The sequence below is a fragment of the Pongo abelii genome, chromosome 23, assembly GCF_028885655.2.
Source record: "Pongo abelii isolate AG06213 chromosome 23, NHGRI_mPonAbe1-v2.0_pri, whole genome shotgun sequence".
NCBI classification, from domain to species: domain Eukaryota; kingdom Metazoa; phylum Chordata; class Mammalia; order Primates; family Hominidae; genus Pongo; species Pongo abelii.
Window position 1 is genome coordinate 48,116,146 of NC_085929.1, and position 21,674 is coordinate 48,137,819.

At 45.7% G+C, this 21,674-nt stretch overlaps 1 protein-coding gene across 1 annotated transcript in view; it reads left to right on the plus strand.

The window, feature by feature from the left end:
* Positions 1-20,751, plus strand: part of XRCC6 (X-ray repair cross complementing 6) — a gene marked incomplete at its 5' end in the record, with an annotated part of 42,518 nt that extends 21,767 nt beyond the window's left edge. Inside the window, 7 exon segments of the mRNA NM_001133416.1 lie at positions 1,654-1,840; positions 5,565-5,733; positions 8,517-8,678; positions 12,199-12,328; positions 13,530-13,630; positions 18,241-18,354; positions 20,334-20,751. Coding sequence (NP_001126888.1) covers positions 1,654-1,840; positions 5,565-5,733; positions 8,517-8,678; positions 12,199-12,328; positions 13,530-13,630; positions 18,241-18,354; positions 20,334-20,527 — 1,057 coding nt within the window. The 3' untranslated portion in view covers positions 20,528-20,751.
* Positions 20,752-21,674: the final 923 nt, after the last annotated feature.

The following is a 21,674-nucleotide window of genomic DNA, read 5'->3' on the forward strand; positions in this document are numbered from 1 at the left end:
CAGTGAGTGGAGATCATGCCATTGCACTCCAGCCTGGACAGCAAGAGCGAAACTCCATCTTAAAAAAAAAAAAAAAAAAAACCCAAAACAAACAAAAAAGGCTGACCTTGACTAATTTCAGCGTATGAGTCAAATAATTACTTCTAGGAATCTACATAGCAGGAACTAATGACAGTATCTTTAGGGTGCCATTATGAGAATAAAGTATCCTCTGCAATCATGTCCTTTCATGGCCACTGCTCAGAGACCCCGACTCTCAGATGAGAACGTCCTATGGCCTTCTCCAGGGTCAGATATGCCCACCACTTGGCCAGAAGAAGGCACAGCAACTTGACTTCGACTAACATTCTCCCAAAACTGTAGTGGGGGAAGGATAATTCCCAAAGAAAAATTGGGGTGTTTTTTGTTTTATTTTGTTTTGTCAAGTAACCCTTATTTTGATGGGGCTTTATTCTTTGTTTCCTTCTTTTTTTTCTTGAGACAGAGTCTCGCTCTGTCGCTAGGCTGGAGTGCGGTGGCGCGATCTTGGCTCACTGCAACCTACAACTCCCTGGTTCAAGCGATTCTCCTGCCTCAGCCTCCCGAGTAGCTGGGATTATAGACTGTGCGTGCGCCACCATGCCTGGCTAATTTTTGTATTTTTAGCAGGGACGGGGTTTCACCATGTTGGCCAAGCTGGTCTCGAGCTCCTGACCTGGGATTACAGGCCTAAGCCACCACACCCGGCATGATGGGTCTTTATTCTTCAAAGCAGGAGGCGGGGATCCTAGAAAAACAGAGACGAGGCCAAGCATGGTAGCTCACACCTGTAATCCCAGCACTTTGGGAGGTCAGTGCGGGTGAATCACGAGGTCAGGAGTTCAAGACCAGCCTGACCAACATGGTGAAACACCGTCTCTACTAAAATAAAAAGAAATTAGCTGGGTGTCGTGGCGGGTGCCTATAATCCCAGCCACTTGGGAGGCTGAGGCAGGAGAATCGCTTGAACCCGGGAGGCAGAGGTTGCAGTGAGCCGAGATCACGCCACTGCACTCCAGCCCAACCAATAGTGTGAGACTCTGTCTCGGAAAAAAAAAGAAGCAGAGACGAGACAACCAGTACAGTACTTACAGGGTTATTATGATGATTAAATGAGAGAATAGCTGTGAAGTGATTGGTATAGTGCTGTGCTTAATACAAACTATCATTTTATTATACGGGTTGAGTGTTTCTAATCTGAAAATCCAAAATTAGAAACGCTCTACAATCTGAAACTTTTTTGAGCACCGACCTAATGTTCAAAGGAAGTGCTTATTGAAGCATTATGGGTTGTTAGATTTTTGGGTTAGGAATATTCAACCAGTAAGTACTATAAAATGCAAATATTCCAAAAAAAATCTGAAACATTTCTGGTCCTAAGCAAGCATTCTGCAAAGGGATACTCAACCTGTAGTACATTCTTTATCATTATTTTAAGTAGTTAATATATTGTGGTATAGATTCTGAGGTGGTATAGCAAATTTGATTGTATTATTAAAAAGCATATTTATATTTTGAGAGCTTGCTTAGGATTATTGGAGAGAATAAAACAGTGAAGCTTTGGTGTTATGAGGTAATTTTAGATAGAAAAGTGCCGTCTTTCAGTTCATGCTCTTTCATTTTTCACTCCCTCAGGTTAAAGCTGAAGCTCAACAAAGATATAGTGATCTCTGTGGGCATTTATAATCTGGTCCAGAAGGCTCTCAAGCCTCCTCCAATAAAGCTCTATCGGGAAACAAATGAACCAGTGAAAACCAAGACCCGGACCTTTAATACAAGTACAGGCGGTTTGCTTCTGCCTAGCGATACCAAGAGGTCTCAGGTAAGTAGAGATGCCTTTTGTTGTTGTTGTTTTTGAGACAGGGTCTCATTGTGTCGCCCAGGCTGGAGTGTAGTGGGGCGAACATGACTCACTACAGCCTTGACCTCCTGGGCTCAAGCGATCCTTCTGTCTCAGCCTCCCAAGTAGCTGGGATCACAGGCATGTGACATCACACCCAGCTAATTTATTTATTTATTTATTTATTTATTTATTTTTATTTATTTATTTTTTTTAAGAGACTGGATCGACTGGGCACAGTGGCTCATGCCTGTAATCCCAGCAATTTGGGAGGCCGAGGCGGGTGGATTACCAAGGTCAGGAGTTCAGGACCAGCCTGACCAACATGGAGAAACCCCATCTCTACTAAAAATACAAAATGAGCTGGGCATGGTGGTGCGTGCCTGTAATCCCAGCTACTCAGGAGGCTGAGGCAGGATAATCACTTGAACCCAGGAGGCAGAGGTTGCAGTGAGCCGAGATCACGCCATTGCACTCCAGCCTGGGCAACAAGAGTGTAACTCCGTCTCAAAAAAAAAAAAGAGATGGTGTCTCACTATGTTGCCCGGGCTGGTGTCAAACTCCTGGTCTTAAGTAATCCTCCTGCTTTGGCTTCCCGAAGTGCTGGGGTGCTGGGATTACAGACATTGGCCACTGTGCCCAGTGTTTTGTTTTGTTTTGTTTTTTTAATAGAGATGAGGTCTCACTATGTTGCTCAGGCTGGCCTCGAACTCCTAGGCTCAAGCAGTACTCCTGCTTCAGCCTCCTGAAGTGCTAGGATTATAGGTGTGAATCACCACATCTAACCCAAGATGCTTTCTTACTGAATTTTCTCCCACTGAAGAGTTAACGAGGAGGAGAGACATTGATCAGGCTGACCAGTTAAATAACTTTCATATGTGCATCTTTCCTTTCCTTCCCCTTCCCCTTCCCTTTCCTTCCCCTTCCCCTTCCCTTTCCTTTTCTTTTTTCTCTCCCCGATTCCCTCCCCTCCCCTCCCTTCCCCTCCCTTCTTCTGTTTCTTTTCTTTCTTTCGGCTAGTCAAGTGAAGCAGTGGGAGTGGAAAAGGAACAAAGAAATCTGTAACTGGTTGTGATCAATTAGTTGTAAACGCCACCACACTTGGACGAGCCATGTGCACCTTTCTTGCTAACCTGTTAAAACACAAAGACTTAACTCTTTGGGACTGTGGCGTCTGGATCAGTGATATTTTGATAGCTAGAAAGTTAAACTGGGCCAGTGTCTGAAAGAGATGTCGGTGAAAACCTCACCCCTTCATCACTCAGTACATGCTGCTGTCAGTCTAACAGTCTTGCTCAGGTACAATAGCAGAAAATACTTTATAGTTAATTAGGGAGATGAGGAGTTAGGAAAAGTATGAAGTGTGAAGTGAACTCGTTTTTTAAGGGAGATAATTTATTTTTGCTAGTGATATTTTTCCTGTGCGTTGGGATGGCATACATCACCCTTTCTGCATCTGAAAGACAGATGCAGGACGCAGAACATTGTCTTTCCTCATCCTCTTACCTTTGCTCAGTTTATAGAGGGATTTAACATTGAAAATTAAAATTGAATGAGTCATGCTTCCTTTATGCAAAATGTGGAAGAATCTGAGATTTTCCATAAATTTAGGGCCTATAAGGATGACCAAAATATTATTTTGATTCAACCCATGAGCACAAATGTCAAGCCAGAGAGTTTTGCCCTACTCTTTGAAGGAGAAAAAGATAAGAAATTTTCTCATCTATTTTGGAAGTAACTAATTTTTTATATTGATTTATTCATAGGCAGTAAGCCCTCTGGTCACTGAGTTTCTTTCTTGGTCCAGTATGTTTGAAAAAACCTTGAGAGTTCTTTTGTTCGTAAAACCCAAATTTGAATCTGCTGCTAAGCTGTTATTAATCACATATCCAGGTTCAAATACAAACATCATTGGGTATGGTGGCTCATGCACTTTGGGAGGCTGAAACAGGAGGATCACTTGAACCCAGGAGTTTGAGATCAGCCTGGGCATCATAGCGAGACCCTGTCTCTACTAAAAAACTAAAAATTAGGTGTGGTGGTGCACAGCCTGGGGAAGAGTGCAAAAAAAAAAAAAATGTGTGTGTGCGCACAGCCTGGGGAAGAGTGCAAAAAAAAATGTGTGTGTGTGTGTGTGAGTGTCTGTCTGTCTCCAAACAATACAAATAATAATCTTTGCAGTAGCACCATCATGGTTCACTGTAGCCTCAACCTCTTGGGTTCAGTTGATCCTGCCACCTCAGCCACCAGGGTAGCTGGGACTACAGGCTCATGCCACCATGCCTGGCTAATTTTTTGTATTTTTTTTTTTTCATAGAGACAGGATCTCACCATGTTACCCAGGCTGGTCTCGAATTCCTGGGCTCAAATGATCCAGCCGCCTTGGCCTCGCAAAGTATTGAGATTACAGGCATGAGCCAATGTGCCTTGCCTTGGAAGTAGTACTTATATGTGTGTGTCTCTGCCTCCCACATTGAGACCTAGCACAGTAACTGACATAGGTCCTCTCATTTAATAAATAGATATGGTGGCTGGGCGCGGTGGCTCACACCTGTAATCTCAGCACTTTGGGAGGCCGAGGCGGGCAGATCATGAGGTCAGGAGATCGAGACCATCCTGGCTAACACAGTGAAACCCATCTCTACTAAAAATACAAAAAAAATTAGCCGGGCGTGGTGGCGGGCGCCTGTAGTCCCAGCTACTTGGGAGGCTGAGGCAGGAGAATGGCGTGAACCGGACGGGGCAGAGCCTGCAGTGAGCCGAGATCGCACTACTGCACTCCAGCCTGGACGACAGCGAGACTCCGTCTCAAAAAAAATAAATAAAGAATAAATAAATAAATAAATAAATAGATAGATATGGTTTGGGCCGGACACAGTGGCTCACACCTGTAATCCCAGCTACTCAGGAGGCTGATGCAGGAGAATCAGTTGAACCTGGGAGGTTGCAGTGAGCCGAGATTGTGCCACTGCACGCCAGTGACAGTGTGACAGAGACTGCATCTCAAATAATAAATAATAATAAAATAAATAGGTATGGTTTAAGCATGCTTTGTGTGTTCAGGGATGGTGCTGAGAGGTCAGTACATTTTTTTTTTTTTTCTTTTTTTGGGTTGGGGGGATAGAGTTGCTCTGGTACCCAGGCTGCAGTGCAGTGGCGCCATCTTGGCACACTGCATCCTCGAACTCCTGGGCTCAAGCGATCCTCCAGTCTCAGCCTCCCAAGTAGCTGGGACCACAGGTGTGTACCACTATACCGAGCTAATTTTTAATTTTTTAATACAGATAGGGTCTTGCCATGTTCAGGCTGGTCTTGAACTCCTGGGCTCAAGCAGTCTTGCCTCAGCTCTCAAAGTGCTGGGATTACAGCCATGAGGCACTGCGCCTAGCCTATTTTATTGTTTTTGCAAAGAGGAGCTCACTGTGTTGCCCAGGTTGGAGTGCAATGGCTATTCATAAGCACAATCCCACTCTAAAACAGTTTGAACATCTACCTCTTAGGATTGTTACAGAAGATAAAGTAGTTGGTGTAAAGTACCTGCAGGCACTCAATAAATGTTAATTCCCTGTTGGAGAAGGAGGATGCCCCAGGTGAGCCATCTTCCTGCTCCTTAGAAGAGAGCTGATTTAAGTTGCTAGTGTCAATCATCTTAGAGTTATTTTGCACCGCCATGTAGCCTTCCCATGTGATCCTTGTTCTTCTTCAGATCTATGGGAGTCGTCAGATTATACTGGAGAAAGAGGAAACAGAAGAGCTAAAACGGTTTGATGATCCAGGTTTGATGCTCATGGGTTTCAAGCCATTGGTACTGCTGAAGAAACACCATTACCTGAGGCCCTCCCTGTTCGTGTACCCAGAGGAGTCGCTGGTGATTGGTAAGTAGCGTGGACCATGGATGAGTGACTCTTAACACACAATGCAGTTTACGGAGCACCGCTTTGTAAATGGGCACTGCTTGGACACTGTACAGGAGATGTTAATAGAGTATGTTGAAAGTGTTTCAAGCTCTGCCCGGTGCAGTGGCTCACGCCTGTAATCCTAGCACTTTGGGAGGCTGAGGCGGTTGGGTCACCTGAGGTCAGGACGAGCCTGGCCAACATGGTGAAACCTCGTCTCTACTAAAAATAGAAAATTTAGCCAGGCCTGGTGGCTTGCGCCTGTGATCCCAGCTACCTGGGAGGCTGACGCACGAAAGTTGCTGGAACCTGGGAGACAGAGATTGCAGTGAGCTGAGATCACACCACTGCACTCCAGCCTGGGCCATAGAGTGAGACTCTGTCTCAAAAAAACAAAAGTGTTTCAAGCTCAAATTTTGGAAATGTGGGAATGAAGAAAGTTAAACATTTCTTTTTTTTTTTTTTTTTTTTTGGAGATGGAGTTTTACTCTTGTCACCCAGGCTGAAGTGCAATGGTGTGCAGTTTCAGCTCACTGCAATATCCGCCTCCTGGGTGAGGACCGTGGAATTTAGCTTTATATATATATTTTTTTTTTTTTGGAGATGGAGTTTTACTCTTGTCACCCAGGCTGAAGTGCAATGGTGCAGTTTCAGCTCACTGCAATATCCGCCTCCTGGGTGAGGACTGTGGAATTTAGCTTTATATATATATATTTTTTTTTTTTAATTTTTTTTTTTTTTTTTTTTTTGAGACAGTGTCTCGCCCTGTCACCCAGGCTGGAGTGCAATGGCGCAATCTCGGCTCACTGCAACCTCTACCTCCCTGGTTCAAACGATTCTCCTTCCTCAGCCTCTGGAGTAGCTGGGATTACAGACACCTGCTACCACATCTAGCTAATTTTTGTATTTTTAGTAGAGACAGGGTTTCACCATTTTGGTCAGTCTAGTCTCGAACTCCTGACCTTGTGATCCACTCACCTTGGCCTCCCAAAGTGCTGAGATTACAGGCGTGAGCCACTGCGCCTGGCCTTATTTATATTTATATTTTTATTTTTATTCATTTTGTTGTTGTCGTTGCCTAGGCTGGAGTGAAGGGGCGCAATCTCGGCTCATGGCAATCTCCGTACCCTGGGTTCAAGCGAGTCTCCTGCCTGAGCCTCCCAAGTAGCTGGGATTACAGGTGCACGCCACCACGCCCGGCTAAATTCTGTATTTTTAGTAGAGATGGGGTGTCACCACGTTGGCCAGGCTTGTCTCGAACTCCTGAGCTTAGGTGATCCACCTGCCTCGGCCTCCCAAAGTGCTGAGATTACAGGTGTGAGCCACCACGTCCAGCCTGGAATTTAGCTTTTTAAAAACAATTTCCCGTGTAATTTTTTGAAGCATCAGATAGCAAAAAGCAAACAAAACCAAAATAAGTCCACAGCTTTTTCTCTAGTATTGGAAATTAAAGAGGATGTGAACCTTGCTGTTGTGTTTATTTGTGCAGTCTAGACCCTATCTTCCTTTGTGCTACGGCTCATGAACACCACAGATTTGACTTGATTGGTTTTCATTAGTAACTGAAGTCATGTCATTAACCTGGTGTCAGTAAAAGTGAATTGACATTAATAATTTGCTTTTTTTTTTTTTTGGAAACAGAGTCTTACTCTGTCACCCAGGCTGGAGTCCAGTGGCGCCATCTTGGCTCACTGCAGTCTCAAGCTCCCAGGCTCAGGTGATCTCCTACCTCAGCCTCTCGAGCAACTGGGACTACAGGCCCACACCACCATGTCCAGCTAATCTTTTGTAATTTTAGTAGGACAGGGTTTTGCTATGTTGGGCAGGCTGGTCTCAAACTCCTGGGTTCAAGCAATCCACCTGTCTTGGCCTCCCAGAGTGCTAGGACTGTAAGCGTGAGCCACCTCACCTGGCCAATAATTCACTTTCTGTTTGTTTGTTTGTTTTGAAACAGAGTCTCGCTCTGTCGCTCAGGCTGGAGTGCAGTGGCAAGGTCTCGGCTCACTGCAAGCTCCGCCTCCTGAATTCAAGCGATTCTTCTACCTCAGCCTCCCGAGTAGCTGGGACTACAGGCGCACGCTACCATGACCAGCTAATTTTTGTATTTTTAGTAGAAACGGTGTTTTACCGTATTGGCCAGGTTGGTCTCAAACTCCTGACCTTGTGATCTGCCTGCCTGTGCCTCCCAAAGTGCTGGGATTACAGGCGTGAGCCACCATGCCCGGCCATAATTCACTTTCTTAAGTGGAATGTTTGGGGCTTCTAAACCTCTTATTGCTTTTTAAATTTTGCTTTCTGTGTCTCTGCTGTCCCCATTTTCCCCTCAGCTGTGGGATCCTCCAACCCTCACCTGTTGAGATATTATAAGCCCTTTAAAGGCTTGGTGTGGTGGCTCATGTGTGTAATCCCATCACTTTGGGAGGCTGAGGCTGGAGGATCAGTTGAGCCTAGGAGTTGGAGACCAGCGTGGGTGACTTAGAGAGACCTTGTCTCTACAAAAAAATCTTAAAACTAGCTGGGTGTGGTGGTGTGTGACTGTAGTCCCAGCTATTCAGGAAGCTTGGGAGGTCAAGGCTGCAATGAGTTGTGATTGCAGCACTGCACTCTATCCTGGGTGACAGAGCGAGACCCTGTCTCAAATAAATAAATAATAACATTAAAATAAGCCCTTTAAACAAAATGGAAGAGAAACTGTAGGGCTAAAAGAGAAGAAAGGAGGAAATCTTTTTAGGAGGCTGGTCACTGGGCTTTTTGTTTTCTAGGGAGCTCAACCCTGTTCAGTGCTCTGCTCATCAAGTGTCTGGAGAAGGAGGTTGCAGCATTGTGCAGATACACACCCCGCAGAAACATCCCTCCTTATTTTGTGGCTTTGGTGCCACAGGAAGAAGAGTTGGATGACCAGAAAATTCAGGTGACTCCTCCAGGTATGTGGCAGAGATATTTCCAGGGCTTCTGAACCTTGCCCATACTTTGGAATCATCCATGGGCTCCTAATGCAGACCTACTGAATCATAGTCTCTGGGAATGGGGCTTAAAAATGTCTATTTTTAAGCTTTCTTGGGTGAATTTAATGCACAGCCAGGTAAGGCCACTAAATATGGTGATGGGGTGCACAGCATGTGCAAGCCATACAAGGCTGATCTGCAGCTAGGATAGAGAAGTGTCTGCCTAGGGGACTGTTTGCACATTGCTGACACAAGTTCTTGGGATCTCACTGCCAACACCTTTCTTTCCAAAGCCATTGTTTGGCACCCTTGTAATGTCTAATGTTTGGTTTAGTTCCTATACAAACCAACCATGGGGTTTGCCAAGATAGTGAGGTATAGTGGAAAGACCATGGATTTTAAAGTCAGATTTGACTTTATCTTGTGCTTATGTGTCTGGAAGCTTGCTTGCTTTTGTTTTGGGCCCATCTCTGCTGCTTGTTAGCTGGTCAACATGGGCAAGTAATTTAACCTTTCTATTTAATATTCCTTAGCTACAAAGATGGGCATTCTGGAGCACCTTTCCCTCGGGGTGGTTTTACATTTGAGATGAGTTACTGTAGTTTTAACTTTGATCCTCAGCATGCTCAGGAGTGCTCAGTTACTAAGCTATCGTATCTCAGCTCCAAATTCACCCTTTTATGCTCTGCACTGCTGAGGCTGAAATGATCCAAACCTGATTTCGTCTTTCACAGCTGGCTCTCAGGCTGTGTCTATAGTGGGTGCTAGAGGGAGACCAAAGGGCAGAGGAGAGGTGAGGGATTTGCTTCTTCCTGTTTGCTCAGTGTGGTCAGCATTGTCAGCAAAGGCTTTCACCTGGTAGCAGCAGTTAGTTACAGGGTGTAGATTTTTTAGTCCTTCCAGAACCAGCCAGTAACTGAACTAAAATCAGCCTGATAACTCTTACCTGTTTCCTTTTATTTATCATGTGGTAGAGGGTAAGGAAAAAAGGGGCGAGGGTGAAGCTCAGAGGAGGCCTCCGTGGAGCTGGGACTTAGCCCTCCAGGGAGGAGGCACTGTCCGGCTAGCTCTGGATGTATCAAAAAAGCTAGAGACTGGAACCAACTGCCGCCAGGTAAAGGGTCTTTGCTGGGGCAATACAGATAGGAACAGTAAATACAGGAGGGCCACAACCACAGTTTTGCTTTCTGCAGTTTCAGTTACCCATAGTCAACCATGGTCCAAAAATTTTAAATGGAAAATTCTAGAAATAACTTAAAAGCACAATCCCTCCTGGGGCAGGAATCATCCGTTTGTTCAGCATTTCCATACTGTAAATGCTACCCACCAGTTAGTCACTTAGTAGCTGTCTTGGTTATCAGATTGACTGTCAAGGTAATCAGTATTGCGGTGCTTGTGTTCAGGTCACCCTTATTTAATAACGGCCCCAAAGCACAAGTGTAGTGGTGCTGGCAATTTGGATATACTAAAGAGAAAGTCATAAAGTGCTTCCTTTAAATGAAAACGTGAGAGTTCTTGACTTTAAGGAAGAAAAAAATATATGCTGAGGTTGCTAAGATATATGGTAAGAAGGAATCTTCTATCCACAAAATTGTTAAGAAGAAAAAATTCATTTTAGTTTTTTTTTTTTTTTTTTTTTTAATGCTGAGGTTGCTAAGATACATGTAAGAAGGAATCTTCTATCCATAAAATTGTTAAGAAGGAAAAAGAAATTCATCTTGGTGGCCGGGCGCGGTGGCTCACGCCTGTAATCCCAGCACTTTGGGAGGCCAAGGCGGGCGGATCACGAGGTCAGGAGATCGAGACCATCCTGGCTAACACGGTGAAACCGTCTCTACTAAAAATACAAAATTAGCCAGGTGTGGTGGCAGGCGCCTGTAGTCCCAGCTACTCTGGAGGCTGAGGCAGGAGAATGGTGTGAACCTGGGAGGCAGAGTTAGTGAGCTGAGATTGTGCCACTGCACTCCAGCCTGGGTGACAGAGCGAGACTCCATCTCAAAAAAAAGGCTGAGCGCAGTGGCTCACGCCGGTAATCCCAGCACTTTGGGAGGCTGAGGCACGCGGATCATGAGGTCAGGCGATCGAGACCATCCTGGCTAACACGGTGAAACCCTGTCTCTACTAAAAATACAAAAAATTAGCCAGGCATGGTGGCAGGTGTCTGTAGTCCCAGCTACTCGGGAGGCTGAGGCAGGAGAATGGCGTGAACCCAGGAGGCAGAGCTTGCAGTGAGCCGAGATTGCGCCACTGCACTCTAGCCTAGGTGACAGAGCGAGACTCCGTCAAAAAAAAAAAAAAAAAAATTCATCTTAGTTTTTTTTTTTTCCCCTTCTTTTTTTTACATAAATTGAGACGAGGTCTCACTATGTTGCCCAGGCTGGTCTCCAACTCCTGAGGTCAAGTGATCCTCCTGCTTCAGCCTCCCAGAGTGCTGTGCTTACCGATGTGAGCCACCATGTCCAGCCCAAGCTAGTTTTGCTGTTGCACCTCAAACTGTAAAAGTTACTGCCACAGTACATGAGAAGTGCTTAGTTAAAATAGAAAAGGAGGCCAGGCACTGTGGCTAATGCCTGTAATCCTAGCACTTTGGGAGGCTGAGGCAGGTGGATCGCCTGAGCCCAGGAGTTTGAGACCAGCCTGAGCAACATGGTGAAACTCTGTCTCTGCAAAAAAATACAAAAAAGTAGCCAGGTGTGGTGGCGTTCACTTGTAGTCCCGGCTACTTGATAGGCTACTTGAGCCTGAGAGGAGGCTACAGTAAGCTGTGATCACACCACTGCATTCCAGCCTGGGTGATAGCAAGATCCAGTCTCAAAAAAAAAAAAAAAAAAAGGTGAAGGCTGGGCGCAGTACCTCACGCCTGTAATCCCAGCACTTTGGGAGGCCGAGGTGGGCGGATCCCCTGAGGGTCAGGAGTTTGAGACCAGCCTGGCCAACATGGCGAAACCGTGTCTTTACCAAAAGTACAAAAATTAGCTGGGCATGGTGCCACCTGTAATCCCAGCTATTCAGGAGGCTGAGGCAGGAGAACTGCTTGAACCTAGGAGGCGGAGGTTGCAGCAAGCCGAGATTGCGCCACTGTACTCCAGCCTGGGCGACAAGAGTGAAACTCCATCTCAAAAAAAAAAAGATGGAAAAAAACATTAAATATTAAATTTATGAATGTACGACATGGACGGAAAGATGTTTCAGTTGACGGCAGTCAGGTTTGGTGCTGTCCGAGGTTTCAGGTATCCTCCCGGGTTCTTCACACATATTCCCCAGGTATAAGGGATCTACTGTATACAGGAAGGGGCACCCCTCCTCTCTTGCAGTCTTCTGGAAACTGCAGAGGGAGTCTGTTAGGCAGATGATAACAAAAAACAGCTGGTGAAGTTCAAGAAATGGGGCCTATAGGGCCCCGGCCCCAGCACCACAGGACATAGAAGGAAGAATTTGGAGCTGAGAAACAAGTGACTGCAACACTTGAAGTCAAAGAAAATTTATCTCCCTTCTTCAGGCTTCCAGCTGGTCTTTTTACCCTTTGCTGATGATAAAAGGAAGATGCCCTTTACTGAAAAAATCATGGCAACTCCAGAGCAGGTGGACAAGATGAAGGCTATCGTTGAGAAGCTTCGCTTCACATACAGGTGAGTCAATCTCAGGCCTTCTGGAACTGCCTCCTGAGTTGAAAGTCTTATTAGAAACTTAGCTTGGGCATAGGCCAAGAGAATGACACTACTCTTTTCAGCAAACTGACAGATTACTACTTGTTATTAATAGTTTTTTGAAAGCCATATAGAGAATGGAAGCTTTTATTATATTGGAGACTCTGGGATTTTGTGGTTGCTCTGTTGTGCTGTGCTTAGCCAGATTAGTTGGTTGAACAAATTCGAAAAAATAGCGGGATTCTTATTCGCCCTTCTCCTTGATTGTGTTTGTTATTCCACAATGAGCAAAAGTAAATAAATCTAGTGTAAATTGTTACAGGCTTAAAAGAATGATTAAGTAATTCAAGTCATTTCCTCTCACATATATAATAGACCAACTCTCAGAGCCTGCATAATGGGACACTAAACGTAATTTTTTTCACATGTCATTTTAAAAAAAATTTTATTTTAATTATTATTATTTTGAGACAGGGTCTCTTGTCACCCAGGTTTGAGTGCAGTGGTGTTATCCTAGCTCACTGCAGCCTTGACCTCCCTGGGCTCAGGTGATTCTCCCACCTCAGACTCCCGAGTAGCTGGGACTGTAGCCTTGCACCACCACACCTGGCTAATTTTTGTATTTTTTGTAGGGACGGAGTTTCACCATGTTGCCCAGGCTGGTCTGGAAATCCTGAGCTCAAGCCATCCGCCTGCCTCAGCTTCTCAAAGTGCTGGATTACAGGCGTGAGCCAGGGTGCCCAGGCTGGTTTACTTTTTAAGTTGCCTTGAGACAAAGTCTCGGTCTGCCATCCAGGCTGGAGTACAGTGGCACGACCATGGCTCATTGCAGCCTCGATCTCCTGGACTTAAGCAGTCTTCCTACCTATGCCTCCCGAGTAGCTGGGACCACAGGCGTGCATCAACATGCCTGGCTGATTTTTAAATTTTTTGTAGAGACAGGGTCTCACCATGTTGTCCAAGCTGGTCTCGAACTGCTAGACTCAAGCATTCTGCCTACCTTGGCCTACCAAAGTGCTGGGATTAGAGGCATGAGCTACTGCACCTGACCTCCACTGTTTTACTTGGGGTGTTTTTCTCAGCTCACCCCGGACCTGTAGTATCTCAGGTGGTTTTATTTATTTTTATTTTTTCAGTGTTTAAATTGTCATGTTTCAATTGAGTTACATTATTGTTTTAACAGAAGTGACAGCTTTGAGAACCCCGTGCTGCAGCAGCACTTCAGGAACCTGGAGGCCTTGGCCTTGGATTTGATGGAGCCAGAACAAGCAGTGGACCTGACATGTAAGGAGGTTCAATCGAGTAGTTCTTTTCATGGGAGGCTTTCTTACTGGTTCCACTCTGAACCAGTAATTTGGGTGCATTTCCCAGTCCTCTCTAAACACTTAACCTCATTGCCCAGACCCCCTCTGTTTGGAAGCTTTTCTAGACCAGCTTAAATAGCCAGGGAACAGATTTGGCTGGTTCCATAGTGAGAGGAGGAGAGTGCCAGGCTCCTAAGACCTGCGTCTGCACTAGGCCACCCTGTGACTACATGCTGGTGAAAGTTAAAAAATAATATAAGAGGCTGGGAACGGTGGCTCATGCCTGTAATCCCAGCACTTTGGGAGGCCGAGGCGGGTGGATCACGAGGTCAAGAGATTGAGACCATCCTGGCCAACATGGTGAAACTCTGTCTCTACTAAAAATACAAAAGATTAGCTGGGTGTGGTGGCGTGTGCCTGTAGTCCCAGCTCCTCGGGAGGCTGAGGCAGGAGGATCGGTTGAACCCAGGAGGCAGAGGCTGCAGTGAGCCGAGATTGCACCACTGTACTCCAGCCTGGTGACAGAGCGAGACGCTGTCTCAAAAAACAACAACAAAAAAACAAAATATAAGAGGAAATAAGTGGTGGAGTGGTGAATTTGGGTTTGAATCCAGCGACTCGCGGCTGGGCGTAGTGGCTTACGTCTGCCTCCTGGGTTCAAGTTATTCTTGTGCCTCAGTCTCCCGAGCAGTTGGTCCCCGCCCGGCTAATTTTTGTATTTTTAGTAGAGACAGGATTTCGCCATGATGGCCCGGCTGGTCTCAGAATGATCTCTTTTATTTTAGACAAAATAGCCCCAGTGTTAAAAGCAGAAGAGTTATTGGACCATTGTTACTGTGGTGCCTGCTTAGCTGTGTCTAGCGAAAGAGAAACGTTTTGAGCTAAACAGCCCATTTCCTCCTTTCAGGCCTTAGGCAAATTCGGAAGTCGGTGGCCTAGTGCCTAGCAAGGTAGTTTAGGACACAGGCTTTGGAGGTGACAGATGTCTATTTGAATCTCAGCTCTGCTACTTACTAAATTGAGTAGCTTTGGGGATATTAACTTAATCCCTCTGAGACTTGGTTTCCTTTTTGGTAAAATATGGATAATGATATTGTTCTTACAAGGTGTTAACAAAATGTAGGCCCTGACACTCAGTAAGTGCTCAGAACACAGCCGTTGTCTTTAGTCCACTAAATAGACCCCGGCTATTCCATTCCCAGGGTCTCAACTCCTTACGTTCTGGCATCCAGCCCTATAATTTCATGGAAAGTCCTGTTTTCTCTTCCTACCTCTATTTGCAAAACAGTTGGGTTGGCTGCCCTAATTTTTTTTTTTTTTTTTTTTTTTTTTTGAGATGGAGTCTTGCTGTGTTTTCCAGGCTGCAGTGCAGTGGTGTGATCTCAGCTCACTGCAACCTCTGCCTCCTGGGTTCAAGCAATTCTCCTGTCTCAGCCTCCTGAGTAGCTGGGATTACAGGCACCTGCCACCGCACCCAACTAATTTTTTTTTTTTTTTTTTGAGATGGAATCTCGCTCTGTCACCTAGGCTGGAGTGCAGTGGTGCAATCTCCACTCACTGCAAGCTCCGCCTCCCGGGTTCACGCCATCCTCCTGCCTCAGCCTCCTGAGTAGCTGGGACTACAGGCGCCTGCCACCACGCCCGGCTAATTTTTTTGTATTTTTAGTAGAGAGGGGTTTCACCGTGTTAGCCAGGATGGTCTCGATCTCCTGACCTCGTGATCCGCCCGCCTCGGCCTCCCAAAGTGCTGGGATTACAGGCGTGAGCGACTGCGCCCAGCCTGTCCTAATATTTCTTGTAACCTAAATGACCCAGATCGCTATCCTCATCCCTCTCTTCTCTGCCTTCTTGTTTTCTTATCCACTCCCGGAACCTCAGTTATCACCTCATGGCCATGACCCCCAGGCCTACACGTCTGCAGCCCTGTCCTTTCTTCTAAACTCTTGGCTGGGAACCTCCAGCTACCTGGTCAGCGTCTACTGTAGGACCTGGATATCCTTCTGCTCAAACATCTGAACCTTTGACTCTTTCCTCTTTTACATCCCTCACTCTTTTCTAATCAAATGCCTGTATATTTCCCTCTAACACCAATATATGCTTTTTTTAAATAAGTATTTATTGAAGACTAGAAGTTGTTTTCCCACTCTCTTCTTAGCTTTGTGACACTGTACCACCAGGGTTTTCATCCTGTGCCGGTGGAAACCCTCTGACTGCTTTCCTGGACCTGCTTCCCTTCTTCCACAGGGCTGCTCTGAGTGACTCTGAGCCCCGCCTTCCTCTCGCATTCCACTTCTCCCCAGCTGCCCTCAGCAGGTTACACTGAAGTTCTCAAAGCGTGGTCCCTGGACTGGCAGCCTCAATGTCACCAGGACATTTGTGAGAAATGCAAATTCTTGAGCCCTCTCCCAAGCTGATTGAATCTAATGCTCGGGTTGGTGCCCAGAAGCATGTGGGGTTTTTTTTGTTTTTTTGTTTGTTTTTGTTTTTGTTTTTTTTTTTGAGACGGAGTCTCACTCTGTCACCCAGGCTGGAGTGCAGTGGCGTGATCTCGGCTCACTGCAGGCTCCGCCTCCTGGGTTCACGCCATTCTCCTGCCTTAGCCTCCTGAGTAGCTGGGACTACAGGTGCCCGCCACCAAGCCTGGCTAATTTTTTTGTATTTTTAGTAGAGACAGGGTTTCACTGAGTTAGGATGATCTCAATCTCCTGACCTCGTGATCTGCCCGCCTTGGCCTCCCAAAGTGCTGGGATTACAAGCAGGAGGCACCGCGCACGGCCTATTTTGTGTTTTTATTAGTGATTGGGTTTCACCATGTTGGCCAGGCTGGTGTCAAACTCCTGACCTCAAGTGATCCACCTGTCTCGGCCTCCCAAAGTGCTGGGATTACAGGCATAAGCCACTGTGCTCAGTGCTTTTATTTTTATTTTTAGTACTGAGCATCGGCTGGACCTCAGTACATTCATTCATTCATTCATTTATTTGAGACAGGTTCTCGCTCTTGTCACCCAGACTGAAGTGCAGTGGCGGGATCTCGGCTCACTGAAACCTTCACCTCCCAGGCTCAAGCAATTCTCCTGCCTCAGCCTCCCGAGTAGCTGGGATTACAGGCGCCCGCCACCATGCCTGGCTAATTTTTATATTTTTTAGTAGAGATGGGGTTCACCATATTGGCCAGACTCATCTTTAACTCCTGACCTTAGGTGATCCATCTGCCTCAGCCTCCCAAAGTGCTGGGATTACAGGCATGAGCCACTGTACCCAGCTTCTCGGTACTTTTAAAACTACAGATGATTCCCAGATTGGGAGCCAGTGCTCTTGCAGAGATTCCCATGATGTGGAGCAGGGGGCTTCTGATGCAGCAGGAGCACAGTTTGGCTCCAGCATTGTGCCATCTAGGTAAACCAGCAAGAGCTCCCCTCCATGCTTGGCAAATATGGGCACGTGAGCTGCCCATCTCATCACCCTTGCCCTTGATGTGACACAGCTCATGTCAGAAGCTTGATTTAACAATATAGTTGTAAGCTAACAAAAAAGGAAACAAAAGTATGATCTTTCCTCCAAAGTTGCCTTTTCCTGTCGTATTTGCTCCCCTATTTCAGCCAGTCATCTCCCCATCCCACTCCTATTCTTACGTTCTGGTTTCCAGCTCTGTAATTTCAGTTAAATAATAAATCCTATTCTATCAGTAAGTCCTGCCAGTTCTGTCACTTCTCATGTTTATAGGTCCTCCCACCCACACCCCACTTCACCTGTCTATCTTACCCTCTTTCAGTTCACCCTCCATGCAGCTATCAGGGGGTTCTTTGGATAAGGCCTAATTCCTTGGCAGGCATCCAAGCTTCCACGACCTCACCATGCCCATCTTTCCCACCTCTCTACTGGCCCTGTCCCCCTTAACACCCTACTTTCCAGCTATATGTCACCTGCTGTTTCTCACCCAATGCCTTCTGCTTCTTATCTTCCACCACCCCTCCTGTGTTCCAGTGTGCCTGTACAGTCGCTTCTTGCATGGTGTTGCCCAACTCCACTGCATCGTTTTTATCCACCTCCTCACTCTCACTGGGCTGTAAGCTCACCGCAGGCATGAGCACTTGTTTGAATTCCCAGAATCTAGCTTAGTATCTCTACTGTACCACTCCCCGTCGGGAAAGTCATGTAATCTCTCTCCTTTTCTCCTCTGTAAAACTGGGGACAAATCAAGAGGCTGAGGCAGGAGAATCGCTTGAACCAGGGAGTCGGAGGTTGCAGTGAGCCAAGATTGCGCCACTGCACTCCAGCCTGGCAACAGAGCAAGACTCCATCTCAAAAAAAAAAAAAAACTGGGGACAAATTTACCTATCCTATAGGTTGTTAGAAGGAGTAAACAGAGTAAGTTTAAAGCATTTACAACAGTGCCTGGCGGTAGTATGTGTGATTACAGTAAATGCAGGTGTTGGAAGGTACTTGGTAAATGCTGGAAAGACCTTTCCCTAGACCCCTCCCACCTCAGCAGTTAGGTGCTCTCTCTTCTGGTTCTCAGAGAGTTGGAAGTGGATAGCAAGCTGGGGCTCGTGACTCACCAGGCCACTCTTCTGTGTTTTGATTTTCTAGTGCCCAAGGTTGAAGCAATGAATAAAAGACTGGGCTCCTTGGTGGATGAGTTTAAGGAGCTTGTTTACCCACCAGATTACAATCCTGAAGGGAAAGTTACCAAGAGAAAACACGGTGAGGAGCTGAATGTGGACATGTGGGCTATTTTTAAAAATTGCTTTTATGATGGTCTTATCACAGTGAGCAATATCCTTTGAGAAATATCTATTCACAGTCTAGTTAAAATGGCTTTTATCCAAAAAACAGACAATAACAAATGCTGGCAAGGATGTGGAGAAAAGGGAACCCTCATACACTGTTGGTGGGAATGTAAATTTATACAGCCACTATTATAGAGAATAGTTTGGAGTTTCCTCAAAAAGTGAAAACTAGAGCTACTATATGATCCAGTCAGTACATACCCAAAAGAAAGGAGATCAGTATATCAAAGAGATACGTGCACTCCCATGTTTATTGCAGCACCATTCACAATAGCCAAGATTTGGAAGCAACTTGTGTCCATCAACAGATGCCTGGGTAAAGAAAATGTGGTACACGTACACAATGGAGTACTATTCAGCCATAAAAAAGAATGAGATCGTGTCATTTGCAATAATATGTTAAGTGAAGTAAGCCAGGCTCAGAAAGACAGACATTTACATGTTCTCACTTGTGGAATCTAAAAATCAAAACAATTGAGCTCATGGAGAGAGAGCATAGAAGGATGGTTACCAGAGGCTGAGAATGGTAGTGAAGCATCGGGGGGTTGATGGGGATGGTTAATGGGTACAAAAAAAATAGAATTATTAAGATCTATTTGATAATACAACAGAGTGACTATAGTCAGTAATATAATTGTACATTTAAAAATAACTAAAGGAATACAATTGGAATGTTTGTAACGCAAAAGATAAATGCTTGAAGGGATGGATACCCCATTTATGCTGATGTGATTATTTCACATTGCATGCCTGTATCAAAATACCTCGTGTACCCCACAAATATATATACCTAGTATGTACCCACAAAAATTAAAAATGAAATGAGGCTGCAGAGTAGTTCATTGGATAGATACACCAGGTTATTTAACCAGACCTGTATTGACGGGTGGATATGCTGCAGTGAACATGCATTTCCATCGTGTTCTTGTGTGAATAGATCCACAGGATACATTCTTGCAGTGAATTGCTTCCAAAACAGTGATTTACCCTCTATCCAAGAAGGTGTGTGAATGTTTTCTTGCACTCTCAGCCTTCCAGGACTTAATTTTTTTAATTTCTATTAAAAATGATACAGAAGTTGGCCAGGTGCGGTGGCTCACGCCTGTAATCCCAGCACTTTGGGAGGCTGAGGTGGGCGGATCACGAGGTCAGGAGTTCAAGACCAACCTGGCCAACACAATGAAACCTCTTCTCTACTAAAAATACGAAAATTAGCCAGATGTGGTAGTGGGCGCCTATAGTCCCAACTACCTGGGAGGCTGAGGCAGGAGAATCCCTTGAACCTGGGAGGCGGAGGTTGCAGTGAGCCGAGACCACACCATTGCACTCCAGCCTCGGTGATAGAGTGAGACTCCATCTCAAAAATGATACAGAAGTTATATCCTTTTTTTGTTTTTAGACAGTCTTGCTCTGTCACCCAGGCTGGAGTCCAGTGGCTCAATCACAGCTCACTGGCTCACTGTAGCTTCAACCTCCTGGGCTCGAGTGGTCCTCCAGCCTCAGCCTCCTGAGTAGCTGAGACTGCAGGTGCACACCACCATGGCCAGTTGATTTTATTACTTTAGAGCCAGGGTCTCACTGTATTACCAAGGCTGGTCATGAACCTGTAAAAGATTTTTGAAGGAAGGAATGACTTACCCAGAGTGAGCAACAGTTTTGGGTAAACTGATGGCATTCACACTACTAGTAATTTCCTCCTAGGTGTGATCGGTGTTTTATTTTGCACTTTAAATGAAGCTGCCTTATCGAGATAAGTCTTCCCCATGGTGTTCTAGGCTGGCATCACAGCTTTATGGTTAATTGCAGCCCAGATTATATGAGGGCCCCCATGCCATGTAGCTGGGATGCCACTTGTAGCATTTCTAGTCACTCCCTCCTGACCTTTCCCCCCAGATAATGAAGGTTCTGGAAGCAAAAGGCCCAAGGTGGAGTATTCAGAAGAGGAGCTGAAGACCCACATCAGCAAGGGCACACTGGGCAAGTTCACTGTGCCCATGCTGAAAGAGGCCTGCCGGGCTTATGGGCTGAAGAGTGGGCTGAAGAAGCAGGAGCTGCTGGAAGCCCTCACCAAGCACTTCCAGGACTGACCAGAGGCCGCGCGTCCAGCTGCCCTTCTGCAGTGTGGCCAGGCTGCCTGGCCTTGTCCTCAGCCAGTTAAAATGTGTTTCTCCTGAGCTAGGAAGAGTCTACCCGACATAAGTTGAGGGACTTTATGTTTTTGAGGCTTTCTGTTGCCATGGTGATGGTGTAGCCCTCCCACTTTGCTGTTCCTTACTTTACTGCCTGAATAAAGAGCCCTAAGTTTGTACTATACACTGTTCTTTTGTGTGAAGGAGAAAGGTGTGTGTGCCTTGCATCCAAAACTCACTGGCCATCACTTAGCTTAATTTTCTCTTTCATTGGGAACACTCATCACCACAATGGAAACAAAAGTATCAGCGGGAAGGGTAAGAGTGTGATGGGTCAGGGCAAATGAAGGCATTTCGGGAGTAAGAAGCCCTAGCAGGATTATATTATCCTTATCCTCTGTCCTCTAGCCTGTTTTCCTTTAAATGTGTCATGTTAAGGTGTAAAAATCAGATTTCTGAAGCAATAAGAAGGTAACACTTAGTTCTGGGGCCATTTGCTTCGTGAGTAAACAGCAATTCCGTCTCATTGCATTCCTCTTAATGCAACATTAAGTCATGCAAAAATATACCCATTTTCTGTCACCCTGAGAATTAGGGTTCCAGAATAAGTGAAATGAAGAGTTACTCCTCTTGTGTTTCAGGGGAGCTGTAGGAAATTCAAGAAGATGAGAAAATGTCCTAGTATTTAAAGAAGGGGAAGAGGACAGGAGTGTCTTTTACCTTTTCTTCTTCTACATCCCTGCTCTGTCCTCCCTGTCCCTTTCCTGCTCATTCTGCTGCCACTGCTTTTGAAGAATTAGCCTGAGGGAAGGAAGGAGAGCATCTGGAATTGTTGGTCTCCTCTGAGGATGTGAGTAAGGGTTTGCAGGTCCTGTGTCCTTCAGGACTAGAATGAGCAGCACCTCATGAGGAAGAGAGTGTAGGAGGGGCCAAATTACTCCTTTCAGCTTTGGATTCTTGGCTCTAAGCTTTATAGGTTTTTTTTTTTTTTTTAACCTGTTATTGCTTTTGTTTCTGTTTGAAAGGAGATACTGTATTTTTTTGTATTTCCTTATGTGTCTGGGCAAGAGGGGAAGATAATTCTCCCATTAGATGCTTAGAAATT